The sequence below is a fragment of the Aplysia californica genome, unplaced genomic scaffold (genome assembly GCF_000002075.1).
Source record: "Aplysia californica isolate F4 #8 unplaced genomic scaffold, AplCal3.0 scaffold00004, whole genome shotgun sequence".
Classification (NCBI taxonomy): domain Eukaryota; kingdom Metazoa; phylum Mollusca; class Gastropoda; order Aplysiida; family Aplysiidae; genus Aplysia; species Aplysia californica.
In genome coordinates, this window is record NW_004797274.1 from 1,190,174 (window position 1) to 1,205,404 (window position 15,231).

The following is a 15,231-nucleotide window of genomic DNA, read 5'->3' on the forward strand; positions in this document are numbered from 1 at the left end:
GGGGGCTTGCTTCCCCCAATAAAGCTATGAATCGATGAAACATGACTGTTCTGTAATAATTTTACTGTAAAAAGTGTTCTGCGTCCTCGGTTGTGTCTTCAAAAGCGCTGAATGAGTGTTAGTAAAGACCACAAAAAGATTGACTTTCTGTACTGATGTGCACTAACTGTGACTAATGTCGGGAACAGATTATAAGAGGAAACTGTTGGTGATGATTGTCATGTCAGGGAGGAGCACTCAGTACTCAGCCACGTGGGTTCCAAGCGACCACTCCTGACTAGCGTACTTTCTACCTGTTATCACTCTATAATTGCCACTCCGTAAAAATAAAAGCATAGATTAGGATGATATCAGGTAGTCTGGGAGACTTTAATCCAGTGGTTGAGATTGGTTGAACAAGTAGGGTACGTTCCGATAAGTTCTTCGTCGAGTGTTGCTGATCACTTGACTAATCTTTAAAGGCCGATTTATCGTAACGTCAAGGGTACGGTGTACAAACACCAATGGGGACATTAGACGCATTCCAAATGACCAATCAAAAGACATTTCACAGTTCTAGTAATCTATGTGTGTCCGTGGACTGTTGGTTGGTAAATAGTACCGTAGTGTAACCGCTGTAGGCCTATCGGTACATCGGTACATCACTATCTTTCTTCTGCGTGAGGGAACAGTCTCACCAATTAATTTAGTAGAGCTGGTTGTCTAAACTTGCCTTTGGGGTACTTGTTTTTGCACGCTGTGCTGGTTGTAGCAAAAAATTACCTTTGTCAAGCTTTACCCGTCGACGTGTTTCGCGGATCGGAGCGTGCGTTTAGAGGAAGTGACTGTGCATTTGTACGTCTAAATAGTTTAAAAAAAAAAAAAACCGCCATAGACATGTTAATTATACAACAAAAACGTGCGTTTGAGCGGATTGTGCCTTTGTATGACGTGCGTCTAGGCGGAAACTACTGTAGCTGCCAGGTGCTGGACTCATCAGAAGCGGTCATGGATTCGCCGGAAGTAGCTCAGTAATTACCTAGATTCGGGACTCAGTGGAAGTAGTCTCTGCTTGCCGGAAGTAATCAGATAATTGTCTAGGTTCCAGACTCTGCGGAAGTAGTCATAGACTCGCCGGAAGTAATGTGGTAATTGCCTTGATGTCGGACTCACCGGAAGTAATCAGGTAATTGTCTAGGGGCCAGACCTTCCGGAAGAAATCATGGACTCCCCGGAAGAAATCACATCAGTACCGGTAGCTTAACCGAAAGCCGAAAGTAAAATAATTGGGTTCAAATTCAGACTCGATTTCTACGACGATTCTTAGCTTTCACAACTTCCGGCACACACACAGAGTAACGTAGTAGGCCTACATGTACATGTATGTAATGTAACAGTTTCATCTCATGTGTGTTGGTCGCCCGTCCGACCTCTCTCGACCCCGGCAAACGCCCGCTAAGGTTCGTCATACGTCTTACCGGCGTGTCAACAACGCGTGTGCTGGTGTGAATGAAAGAAGGTTTCTGATCGGTCGCATAAGATACGTAGGCAATAGGCTGTAATGATCCACAATGCTGGTGCCATCGATGGTCTTTTGGAATAAAGTATAAAGTAGAATCGGCTAAGGTTCACTTTGGGAGAAAAATGCTCGAAGGCTATATCAACTAGGACCGTTTGCCCTGCAAGCGACTTCGTTGAATCCTAGTTCGCTCATTAATTTGTATTCGTTGAATCCGTGTTATTTTGACAATTGTAGTGTACATTGTAATTGTAGTGAATAGAACAAACGGGGAATCTGTTTATTTTGTTGAATCCGAGTTCTTTATAATCCGAGTTTCACTGAATTAAATATCCTCAAGTCCAATCTCTTACAAAAGTTCTTTTACATGTAACATTCTGGCATTTGGACTGACATGCTCGGCTCTAACAGTGGTCCTACCATCGACATAATACAAAAACAAACGGACAAGACAGCAGGAACAAGCAAATGAAGCAAGACAGCAGCCAACGTTGATGGCAAATTGGTCCTCTGTCATGTGACACACAATAGGCTTAAGTTGATTGTGTATGTGTTCACATGTGATGTACTGGAGAAGGAGGGGGGGAATTCCGGATGCACCAGGGCTGTCCCATGGAAAACTGGAATTTGGCTGTAATTTGAAAACTATTCAATATTTCACATTCTGTAAACGCGCACTTGTAAAACTACAATCATTTAGGAATTTCCCGATTGAGCACCATGAGCATCGCACAAACCAAACGAACACATCAGTTCTCCAAAGATGGCTAGCTCTACCCCCTTGGAAAATTGGTCAAGGGTAGAAGTGAGGTCTGTCATTCGGTTTCTGGCAGCAAAAGGTCTCAAACAGGACCTATAGAAATTATACACACTAAAATAAAGTCAGTTTACGGGGAGAAAGTAATGGCAAAGTCACAGGTACATATGAGCGGTGAAGTACGTTCAAAGCCGGGCATACAGATAATGTCAATGACAAAGTTCACCCGGAACCTTGTTTTTCTGCCGAGACTGAGGACAACAAGAGTCGTGTTAATTAACTCATTCAAACAGACAGGCGCCTAGATCTAACCATTCGCGAAATTTCCAAGTCGCTAAACATTTCAAAGTCGACTGTCCATGATAGAGTAGACCTACTGTTTGATGAGCTGCACTATCAAAAGGTCTCTGCTCGATGGGTCCCAAAAGAGCTGACAGCTGACCACAAGACGCAGCATGTTGAAGTGCTTCAGGCTTTGTTGAATTGTTGTCGCCAAGCTGTCATGGGAGTCATGAACGCATCTGGAGACCTCCAACAATACGATGAAACATTCCTGAGAAGCATTATTACAGGTGATTAGACTTGGATACACCACATGACGCCTCAGACGAAGATGGATTCAATGGTTTGGAAGCACACGTCTTCAAATCCTCCGAAAAAAAATTAAAGTTCAGCCATCGGTGAAGAAACTCATGGCCACGGTTTTCAGGGATGCGAAGGGTGACTTCTTGACATTCTGGAACCAGGACAAATTGTTAATGCTAACAGTAGTACATGTAACAGATACTGCCAGACTCTTGATAAGTTGAGAGGGGTGGTTGCGCCGAAAAAGACCAGACCGGTTGTCCTGCGGGGTAATTTTTTTTTTTTGCAGCATGACAACGCAACGCCTAACACCGCAAACGCTACGAAAGACTGGATCCAAAGGTTCGGCTTGGAAGTTTTGCCACACACCCCTCACAGTCCTGACTTGGCCCAGTCAGATTAGCACCTTTTTAGACCATTGAAACGCCATTTTTCTGGACAGCGATTCACTGACGACGAACACCTCGTGGAAGCCGTGAAAGATCGGTTGAAATCCCTTGACGAAAAATTCTTCAGGGAGGGTATCTTCTCCCTGATCCAGCGATGGGAAAAATGCATCCGGCGGGATGGTGATTACATTGAGAAATAAAGCACATGTTGGGGTATGATGTGTAACATTTTTATTATAATACAGTGGAGTCCATTCATAACGAGTCCTGAAACAACGAGAAGTCTGTTATTAAGACACTATTCTAAAACCCCGTTTTTTCCCTTCTTTATCTTTGTAAATAAAATACTACTATAGCGCAATTGGACAAACACTGGAGTCGGTTATAGTATAGCGGAATATTGCTGCTGCTGTGCACAGCGCACAGGCCAGTTATAACATATAAACCTCGCCAGTTGAGAAACTTGTTGGTGATCTAGCGAAACCTAGGACCTTACTTACATGAACTCCTTGAGCGTAACAAAGAATAGGAGGGCCCACGTTTGCTAACAATGAAGGCCGGAGCGAATGAGTGGGGAAGGTGTGGTGAGCGCAGACAAGCAGAACGCATCGTGTGATAGGCCAGCCTAGTCTAGATTATCTAACCCATGCCCTCACTTCTCCGATGCGGGGATGGAGAGGCCACAATGCTGTGATGGATGGAGTGAATGTGTAGTAACGTGCGCAAGCAGACGAAACACGCATCGGAGTGTGGTGGGGTGGGGGACAACACAGTTCTTTCTGATCGCCAACGTCGTGCTGTGAACATCGCTTGAGAAAGAAACCCGATTCAATTTTTGATCAAGTAAGGCCTAGAAGTCATGTTGGACAATGTCATCATCAGGGTAGATAACAAAAAGAAATAAACAGAACACCAAACTGATAGATTAGGCCTACTTTATTTAGGTACCACAAACTGAAATTTCAAAGTCCTCTGATTTCATAGTTAACTGCACTACCTTATAGAATTTACCATTCTGAGCATTTTGATACCAAATTTATACACATAGCTTCATTTTTAACAAAGTTATGAACATCTGAAGTTGCAGAAAAATGTTACAGTTTTTTAATTGCGAAATGTCTATACTTTGAGATGTCACAACATTCTTAAATTTGAACGGACATTCACAAAAACTTGTAGGCACACCTATGAACATAGAAAACAAGCTCATTTTTTTCAGGGCTATTATATAACCAGAAGGTGGAAATTTATTGACGTAAACATGGCTTTTTGACCAAAACGGCAAGAAATACAAGGGGAGATTATAATCCCCACTCGCGACCGCCGGCTTATCCGACTTATCGGCTGCGCGCCGGGTCGCGCTGAAGGGAAGAAGAGAGAATTTACACGAAACCGGGGCGATGTGCCCTGCTTGCGAGCCAACGGGGAGTTTCCGGTGTTTATTTGCGTATAATGGCTGTGTTATTCTTGAAGAAGAATGAATGGGCTTTCTGCCGATATATTTCCGTAGTCAGTCCGATCACTGGTTCCATAAAAAAAACAACACCGAAAGTTTTCACACACAAATCTCGTCTATTAATTCTCAAAGGACAGTCTTTAGAAATATATCACCGGAAAGAACGCCTTCTTGTCTTGAAATATCGACGAATCAGATTGCAGTATTTAATACCATACGCTCCCCGTTCCTGTTCAACCGAGGTCACTCGAAAAATCAATACACGAAACGCGCTGCCGCGACAGTGAAAACCTCCATAGTGTTGTCTTTTTTCCCGCAAGATTTTGCTTTCAAAAGAATCGTTGATTCAAGTAAAAAAATACCACTAAAAAGAGGAAAAGCTCTTCTTTCTTCTGATATATCAAGTGTCTGTGTGTATGCATGATCACACAGTGTTTTAGGAGAGTAAAAATGTGGGTTTTGGTCTCCGTGACAGTGCGCCATGGGGGCGCACGGCCAGTTTGCGGTACCTACTTTATTATTTCCATTGAATTTATTACTAGATTCCTTATAATGAGAATCCTGGTATAACGGACATTTCGCACCGGTCCCCTACGTCTCGTTATAACAGGATTCCACTGTAGAAGGACAAAGATTGTTGCTTTTATGTACCTTTTCCGGTAGTTGATGCGTCCAGTCAATGACTTAGGCTTAGTTCTCGCTAAACCCGGCAAGTTGCCGTCCGCCAGCTGCCATTGACAACTTCCTGCTCTGCAGTGTTTACGGTAGAGCCCGCGGTTACTGTACGGCAAATTGATGCCACACTTGGAGGAGAAAAAAACATGGCGCTTTCCAGGAGGGAGAAACGGACTGTTCTTCTATATACAGTGGAATCCTGTTATAACGAGAGGGAGGGGACCGGTACAAAATGTCCGTTAGGGCAGGATTCTCGTTGTAACGGTTCCAGTAATAAATTCAAAGGAAATAATAAAGTAGGCATAATCTATGAGTTTGATGTTCTGTTTATTTCTTTTTGTTATCTCCTCTGATGATGGCTTTGTTCAACAGGACCTCTAGGTCTTACTTGATCCAAAATTGAACCAGGTTTCTTTCTCTAGCGTTAGCGTTGGCTATCAGAAAGAAAGTTCTGTAGCGTTGGCTATCAGAAAGAAAGTTCTGTAGGCTAACTCGCCCGCTGTGTTTTACCCCACCTCACCACACCCCGTGGTGCGTTCCCGCGTCTGTTTGCGCACGTCACACATTCGCTCCATGACCCATCACAGCACTGTGGCATCTCCCTCCCCGCATTGGAGAAGGGAGAGTCATGATACGCCTAAATAATCTAGACTAGGCTGGCCTACCACTATCAGTATCAGGCAATGCGTTCTGCTTCACAACTGCTTGTGTGTGCATGCCACTCCCTCCCCACTCATTCGCCCCGGCCTTCATCGTTGGCACACATGGGCTCTCTCATTCTTTGTTTCACTTGATCACCAACATGTTTCTCAACTGGCGCTGTGCACAGCAGCCGCAATATTCCGCTATAACCGACTCGCGTGTTTAGCTGATTGCGTTATAGCAGTATTTTATTTACACAGATAAAGAAGAAAAAAAACGGGGTTTTAAAATAATGTCTTTATAACAGGCTTCTCGTTACTTCAGGACTCGTTATAAGTAGACTCCACTGTATTGCTGTTGCGTATTTTACCAAACTGATTACATTGTTAACAGGGATTGTGCGACCAGAGGAAAAGTATTGTATCAGATTCCCTATTAAATCAGAAATGCAAGGGAAGTAAGCATTTCTGGACTAATTCAGCTGTATTTATTCATGGGTAATTTCCCTTGCCACAAATACCCTGCGCATGGCATGTAAGCGTGCGTGTAGCTAGGCTCAGGGCGTTACACTCTCTCTCTCTCTCTCTCTCTCTCTCTCTCTCTCTCTCTCTCTCTCTCTCTCTCTCTCTCTCACTTTTCACGCATTGTTAACAAGCCTTTGTCCTTGCTCTAGATCTAACGGATTAGGCTCTGCTGATGAAGCCCTGTTATTGCCGATAACTTTTAATAGGGACAAAGAGTAGGAAAAAAAAAACGGGAATTTAAAAAAAACCCTGTTATTACCGGGCCTGTTGTATATGGTTTCTACTGACATGCATGTACCAGTTGCTTACTGTCTGTATTGTATTTGTATTGAAAGTGTCTGGTCTGTTCGAATGTGACCAACCCTCTTTGCAGAATTTTCAACTACCCTAAGGTTCTGCGCAGTATCGAGTGTATCACAAAATACATTATTATGAATGTACAATTACAGTAGAACATGACTATAGCGGCTCTCGCTACAGCGGGACCATCCCTACAGCGCGACCTTGTCGGAATCCCGTAAGCTTTATTAACTGTGCTCGGGTTTAGCGGTGCAAGGAATGACCCGAACTCGGATACAACGGGAGAGATCGAGCGAGCTCTAGCTGGGGGGAAGGGGGAAGGTAGAGGGCAGTAGATGGGTTCCAAACAGGCAGTCAGCGGTGCAGCGTTGTGATTGACCAGTCCAGCGATGAATGAGGTGGGGCAGGCGGCAGTGAGAGATGGTGCGGAGAGACGCGTTACGTGAGCCACTCCAAAAGTGGTGTGCCGTAGCTTAGTCGTTCAGTATGACTGAGAGCGTACAGGCCATAGCCCTAGGCCTAAGCCAGGCCTAAAAGCAAAAGAAGAAGGAGAGCGTGTGGTATGTGATTCTTGATTCATTGAATTGCGTTTGTTGGTGCTCATCATAGGCCTACATTGTATACGCACCCACTTCACTAGTTCTACAGTAGGCCTACCGGTACGATAGACAGCACAAACGACGAGACCAAGGGAAAGATGGCTTCCAACAAAGACAACAGGAAATGCTTCTCACTCGAATTAAAAGCCGAGATAATCAACGAAGTTGACAAGAAAAGGAAGACTAAACTAAAGCGCAAATTTTATTGAACGGAGATAATCCTGTGGAATTTTTTATTATTTTAATTCCGATTATTTCCCCTTTGCATTCTCCAATTGGGGGAAGTCGCCTACAGCGGGATTTTTCTTCGGAAACCAAAAGTCCCGCTATAGCCGTGTTCTACTGTAAAACAATACATGTACAGTGTAAAAACTTGCAACACACACGGAGGGGATTGGGGAGGGGGGGGGGTGCTGTACAGTGGAAACCTGATATAACAGGGATGGTGGGACCAGAGAAAAAGTCCTGTTATATCGGATCCCTGTTAAATCAGACATGCAAGGGAAGTAAGCATTTGTGGACTAATCCTGCTGTATTTATTCATGGGTAGTTCCCCATGCCAGAAGTACCCTGCGTATGATGCATTACGCTTGCGTGTAGCTAGGCTTCGGGCAGCCCTCTCTCGCTTCACCTGCTGCGTGTGCTTGCAGTGGCGTGGCTTGCGTGGACTTGCTTCACCTCTGCGTTACACACACTCTCTCTCTCTCTCTCTCTCTCTCTCTCTCTCTCTCTCTCTCTCTCTCTCTTGCTTACACATTGTCAACGTGCCTTTGTGTGGGCGGTTGGCGGGTGCTCTGTTGTGGTTTGCTTCCTCTTTCCTAAACTATCTATCGTCCTTATATAAATCTCTCCTTCATTTTTGTGTTTGTTACTCTATACTCTCATGTAACACCTCCAGTCTTTGGCACTTATATTACCTCATTGTGTTGCAAGTGACGTAAAACACTGACTTAAAATAAAAATTAAAACACTTAAACGAGCCTTTGTTCTTGCTATGTAACCGAATGGGCTCCGATGAGGCCCTGTTATTGCCAATAACTTTTAATACATGTGTAGAGACAAAAAGTGGGAAAAAAACGGGGATTTAAAAAATCCGTTATTACCGGACCCCTGTTGTCAATGTCACCGGGCCTGTTATATATGATATGGTTTCCACTGTATAAAACGTTGCTTCCCTGGTTCTTCCCTTTATCTTGGTTCCATCGGGGATAAGCGAACGCTTTTTTAAAATACCGGTATAGAGATAGAAGGTCTCTCTATTTTTTGTATACTCCATACTATATATATATATATATATATATATATATATGTATAACAGTAATAACAAGCATGCGAATGCTCTTGTAATTAGTCCCATACATTCTCAGTCCCAGTCTAGCATGAACGTGAAATACCGCAATGTAATCAATGGGTCCCAGAAATCTTTTCGTCATGTAGGAGTAGGCCTGCAAATTTCTATATGTACCGAATAATTTTCAAGTGAGAGCAAGGAAGACTTGATCTAAGTTGGACAATTGGATCAAAATTTTACTTGCCACGCCAACTCGTGTGTTGGTTTCATCATCGTTTAGACTTACATTGTTTCTGTGTGTGTGTGTGTGTGTGTGTGTGTGTGTGTGTGTGTGTGTGTGTGTGTGTGTGTGTGTGTGTTTTAAAGGGCAGGGAATTGTCCTACTAAGGCCCACTCTCTTCGCATGCTGTGATCTAAAAAAAAAAAGAGGAAGGGCGCTGACTCACGAGGCGACAATACAACGGGACAATTTATGTAACAGTAATAATGAGTAACATTTCATTGTACCGCACTAATTTGGACGGGTATTCACGCGACTGCCGTCGAATTGAATTACCGTTATTTATGAATTATGATAATACATCGTGTATGTGTCTAAGGCGATCGCTGGCTCTCCTCATTAGATCTACCACACTCCAGTGACGTAAGTGATACAATTACAATCTACTATCGCCCTTTATGCTATACATGTGGTAGAGTAGAGAGGTCATCAACCTATGCAAGTTCAAGGGTCACCAGACTAGATCTATATATATATATAACAGTTTTCGCGGTCAATCGTCTGGCCTGCCAGCATGCGAGAGGTGGTGGTTTGTGGGGAGTGGGGGGACTTGGAAGACGTGTGAGTGTGTATCGTAATCGTAGCGTACTCAGAACGTGGTACCCAAGATTGTTGTGTTTGAATTAACGCTACAGTAAGTGATACGTGAGCTACATTTTGAATCTTTTGCCTTTCCTCTCATCTCGTTCAGCCAGTCCAGTTGTCAGATTAAACTACGGCACATGTATTATTTATGTGTACACATTTACTCTCTAACTCGTCTCCAACGTTCGCAATGGTGGTATCGAAGAAAATGATATTATATTCGATGACAAGGTTCCATACGTACATTTGTCTACATACAAAAAAGAAAGAAAAGTGAGTCCTAGAGAACGTTGTTCACCCCCCCCCCCCCTCTCTCTCTCTCTCTCTCTCTCTCTCTCTCTCTCTCTCTCTCTCTCTCTCTCTCTCCCCCCCCCTCTCTCTCTTCGCAGGTTTAGCCCAACTTACTTGGTACATGTAGACATAGTCATACTGTAATGCTAGGGAGGGCTCATAACCTAAGCCTACACGACCGTGCGTTTACGCGAAACCGTGCATATGAGAAGGGATGCAACCACCTTATTTCCTCGATATTTTTAGTGACCTCTCTTAGGTAGGGTTTTTTTGGAGGGGGGGGGGGGTCCCTTTTGCCGATATTGCGGTGAAACCAGAGAGGGTTTACAGTAACTGTAAACTCTCTGGTGAAACGTGGCCAATCGCTGTTATGACTTCAAAGTCAAAGGCGTTGAATGAGGGGTGGAGGAACAAAACAGGAAGACTGATTCGCTGTAGTTGTAGCCTTTGATGTGCACGAACATAATTCAGGGGCGTGACGCCATTGGTGCAATTGGCGCAAGCGCTCCACCTAACCCTGGCCTCCCCCCCCCCCTTTTTCTTATTGTTCTAAAACAGTCCATGCTCTAGGCCTAGATCTACATTAATGTATAGAGATTAGATCATATATTCTGAGAGACATTTCTCCAGTGATTCGTTGAACACGTACATTGTACGAGCTAATAGGCCGCGTTGCGTTCCAATTCACCCCTCTCCTCCCCCCCCCTCCCCCCACACACACACCCGATAGGCCTGTACATGAACTTAATTTTACTCAAACTCAAAGCTCGGAATATCAATATCAAATCCAAATCTTCCTCGTTGTGGCACGAGTGTGACCTGAAATTGATCTAATTGCATCTCATAACGTATGATAAATACATGTATAGTGTCCCAGGTTCCCTCCCCTCTTCATCAGTCCCAAGATGTGCGCATCCCAGTAGAGCAAAGCTGAGTTTTCTGTGGGAAGTGACTTTATGACTCTCCGGAACACTATTGCCTACATTTAGATCTATCACTTTATCAATTGGCGTGATAAATTTATGACATGGGGTAAGTAAATATATATATAATGTAATTCGGTTGGTTCTGCCACCTTGTGCAGAGCACGAACAGACACCTCAATAGCTGGTATCCTGGAGGTGTCATCTCTAGCTCAGTGGTTGACGTGTAATGACCCGCCCGTGCTCATGGGTACAGATTCTATTTTCCGTTTATATTTAACTTTAACATGTATACTTGGCAAAGCTGACAATGTTTTGTATTCTAGCTCGGTCCTACTCCTTCATTGTGTCCCTGGGAAAGGCACTTTCCACGATTTTCCTAAATTGGCTCAGTCCTTTTTTAGATGGACGGTAAACATGGAGGTTCCGTGACCTCTAAATACAACCTAATATGTAGTGTTGATTGGGGCGTTAAACTTATACCATTTCTTCCCCATATTTCTCCATATACATAGGCCTACTCTGCAAAGCTGACAATATTTTTCATTGTCAAGATGTCTCGTCCGACACAAAAAAAATGTATAATAAACCAACATCTATGGTACAGCATCCGCGCGGGAGCTTCTCTGTCGCCCGCAGAAGACCCGAGTTCATTTCCCGAATTTGGATACATTTTTGTCGAGTATCTCGATCTTTCTGGTGGGATTTTGTATTTGTATCCCTCTCAGCCCAGTCTATATTGTGTCGATGGGGGAGTAAAAACACCTATGTTTTAAACACAAACTGAGGTCAATACCAGGTTACGGTGGTGTTTTTCTTGGTCGCTTGTCCCGTGAACTGGTGCAGTGCAAGCAGAGCACACTTAACTATCTTGTCACGTTTTAGTCGTGAGTAGATCTAGTCCTTTTGAGTGCGCAGTGGTGTGAGTGATAAATAAACTTGGCGTTTTGCTTGCAGCTTAAGATACACAATATACTCGATCTATTTCAATATTGCGTGGTAGGACCTGATGTGAGATCTACTGGTTACACTTTTTGAAAAAGTGAAAAGGTAGCTCTGACCTACCAGATGCCGCTACTGGGCTAAAGCTACCATTTTGGTACTATATGACCGATTCAGGTCGGGACCTTGAAAAATAAACGCATTAAAATTTGATTTTTGAAGGTCACCGTCGAATTTAGTCGAATTCGGTCAAATTGTGTCAATCATGAAGGAAAATCTTGCTAGCCCAAGTCGAATCTAATGGTTATGATTAGCATTGTGCACTTGCTGGGTATGAAAAGAGATACCCAGTGGTCAAATGGATTTGATTTGCATGATCAGATCGCTTAGATCAGGACGAGAAATGATGCTATACATTGTTACGTAACCTTAAGAATGTCATGGACCTTACTCTGAAGGCAGGCGCGCTGATACTACTACTATAGCACACTGAATGGACTATGGTACCGATGACTTAGGTTCAAATTCTGGGGGGGAGTGTTCTTGAGCTTTTATTGTTTTGGAGATTTTTCAATTAAGTTTGACTATTTTGAATTCAGTTTGTTTGTTTTCATTTGTCTTTGCAGGTTGACCATCTCCAGTGACGACTTCGCATCCAAGATGGCGGATAGTGGACGCGGAAGCTCAAGCTTCAACATCCCTAAGCTGAAGAAGAACACGTACAAAGGTGACCACTCGCCATTTTTTTTATTAGTGTGCTTTGTGTTCCAAAAATAGATAACTTTATGATGTTGTACAGCAGGTTGGACTTAATCATCATGCTGATGTCAAAAGATCACAAAAGTATGGCCAAAAATAAGAAGAGTGTGACTGTAACCATTTTATCAGTCTTCTATCCTGTTTCAAATATGATCAGGGTATGTTAAAAGCTGTATCTGTTCTGTATGATAATGAAACTATGTTTTTTAGTTTTTTTATGCCAAGTCTACTGCCTGACTGTAACCATGCTATCAGTTTTCTATTCTTCCGAATATGGTCAGGCCATGTAAAAAAACTGTATCTGTTCTGTATGATAATGAAAACATTTTAATCAGTTTTTTAAAATGTCAAGTCCACTGTAAGGACGTACTACCGTCTGGCATGCACATAAGGAAATCGACGTGATGTCTTTTTGTTTTGAATTTCTATGTAGGCCCTCTATGTGTTTTATAAACTAAGAAATATATACTTTTACGGTATAAGAAACAATTCAGGACCCGAAAATCTTTTGGCTGTGTGGATGCTGGAATGTGTTTATTTTTGTCAACACTGAAACCTTGTTATTTATACCTGTTCATCATCTTAAACTGTGCCACTGATAAATGTTTAAATTTCTCTTTGCCGCTTGGGTTTCATGGCATTTCTTTTTTTGTTGTATTCCTTCAGACAACTTACAGCCTCTTGACTTGAAGAACAGGGATGTGCAGAATTTGCTCAAAGACCTAAACAAGTGCTGCTTGGACATTAATTTCAGCAAAGAATGGGAAATGGTTGGAATTTCTATGGTGCATAATGCAGACATAGAGGCCCGATACAGGTCTGTGTAACTTTTGTTATGTTGGTTGTTAAAACATTTAAATACATAAGAGGCTTTTCCAAAAACTAAGTAAAATGTATATTGGAGTATGTACTCTAGTAACTGCATTTGGACAATGTTCCACTCTAACTGCATAAATGGTTTAGTTTGATATTAGTACGTTTTTCAGCACTGCCAATACAATACGATCATATGAGTGCTGAAGATTAGAGGTGTTAGTAGAGAGTAACAACATTCAAAGTAAAGAATGCAAAGAGATCAGGACGACAGACGTTTCATAAGAAAAGAGGAGCAAACCATACTAGAGCATCCACCAACCACCCACTTGAATTGTTTGCTTGAAAATTTTTCAGCAAGTATAATTCCTGCCAAATGTTTATTCTAATGATGTTAATAGACCAAAACGATAGCCTACAGTATTTTTTATGCTATTTAGTTTAGAGTGCATGCTGATTCATGGTTGTGGGTGGTTGGCAGGTGCTCTGGTGTGGCTGTCCCCTACTTTGCTCTGCAACATCTGTCATCTTTAGTCTCTCCTTCTTTTCTTTGTATGTTACTCTCTAGTAACTCCTCTAACCCCTGGCACTTGTACGAGCTACTCACTTCAAGTGCTGTAAAACTCTCTCTCTATTTATATAAAACTAAAACAAAGAGTATATTTCCATTCGAAAATGATCACTTTTTCAACTCTTTTACTTCTGCATCAATCATTTCGCATAAAAGTTGTGATATCTTGCTTTTAAGGCATCAAACATAATTTCAATAATTTTACTTAAACCGTTTCAGCAAAAAGAGAGCAGAATTGAAAGATGATGGCCGGAGCACCCAGACCCTCAGTGATCAGCTTGGATTTTTACACGTACAGTCCTATGAGAAATCACGTATTGCCAAGGAGGGTCTTCAAGTTAAACGTTTGGCTTACAACAAATTGGGTGAGTTACATTTCATTTGACCTTCTGTTGCTTTTAAGTGTTTCATCAGCAAACGGTAAAAATGTTTTAAGAAAGCAGACAGCAAAACTTTTGAGGAGAGAGAGAGAAAAAAACCTGTTTCATTCTTTTTGTAATTGAACTTAATTTATTGTATCTTTTTTTTTTTTTTACCTTTTTCAACACTCAGAGTATGGGTTTTGACAAAATGTCTATTTGGCACATGCAGCCAATACCACAGAACTATAATAGAAAAAAAAACTCAGAATGTTGGGCTTAAGTCATCTGAACAGCTGGCTGATGATATTATAGTCATAGTCATGCTGGTTGAGAATGGTGGAGTGTGTTAAAATACGTGTAGAGCCTACATGTATAAAATGACTTTGAGGATGCAAAAATAACGAATACACCCCACCTCTATTCCTTCCTCAAAGGTCCCTTTTAGAGAGACTATCTTGAAAACTCCTTGCCATACTGTTTGTCATGGTATGGCACTGTGTATAGCAATAGTCGGAGAGTTTGCAGCCTGTATAATATCTTGTTTTTGTTGATTCAGACATCACTGAACACTATTGTTCCAAGAAAAAAATTCATTCACTGTTGCAACTTGATTTATTATATCCAAGAAGATGAATCCGGTGACCTTTTTAATATTTACTTTTACCCAGCTAAACTGCTCTAACGGCCTCCTGTCCAAGACAATCATCTTCATGCCACCTTCCCCCCGCCTTTGTGTTTTTTTCTTTCTTGTAATAATATTAATACTGTTCAAGACGTCCTCCTGTGTAAGACAATTATTTTTCTCTTCTACAACGGGTGGCCGTCTGGGAAAGTTTCTACTGTATATATTAAAACCAAAGTCTGTTTATTCTTTCTTTCTTTTTTTTTTAGTTGACTGCTCACATTCTAACTAATCTTATTTTGCTGAATGTGATGAACTGAAATTTTGTTGACCTGTGTCCAAGCATGTTCTGTCTTTTATGCATATA

At 42.2% G+C, this 15,231-nt stretch overlaps 1 protein-coding gene across 1 annotated transcript in view; it reads left to right on the forward strand.

The window, feature by feature from the left end:
- Positions 1-15,231, forward strand: part of LOC101846779 — a 66,718-nt gene that overhangs the window by 10,817 nt on the left and 40,670 nt on the right. The window contains exons 2-4 of the mRNA XM_005089216.3: positions 12,364-12,464; positions 13,163-13,313; positions 14,100-14,245. Of these exons, the coding sequence (XP_005089273.2) occupies positions 12,364-12,464; positions 13,163-13,313; positions 14,100-14,245 (398 nt within the window). The remainder of the gene's footprint in view (positions 1-12,363; positions 12,465-13,162; positions 13,314-14,099; positions 14,246-15,231) is intronic.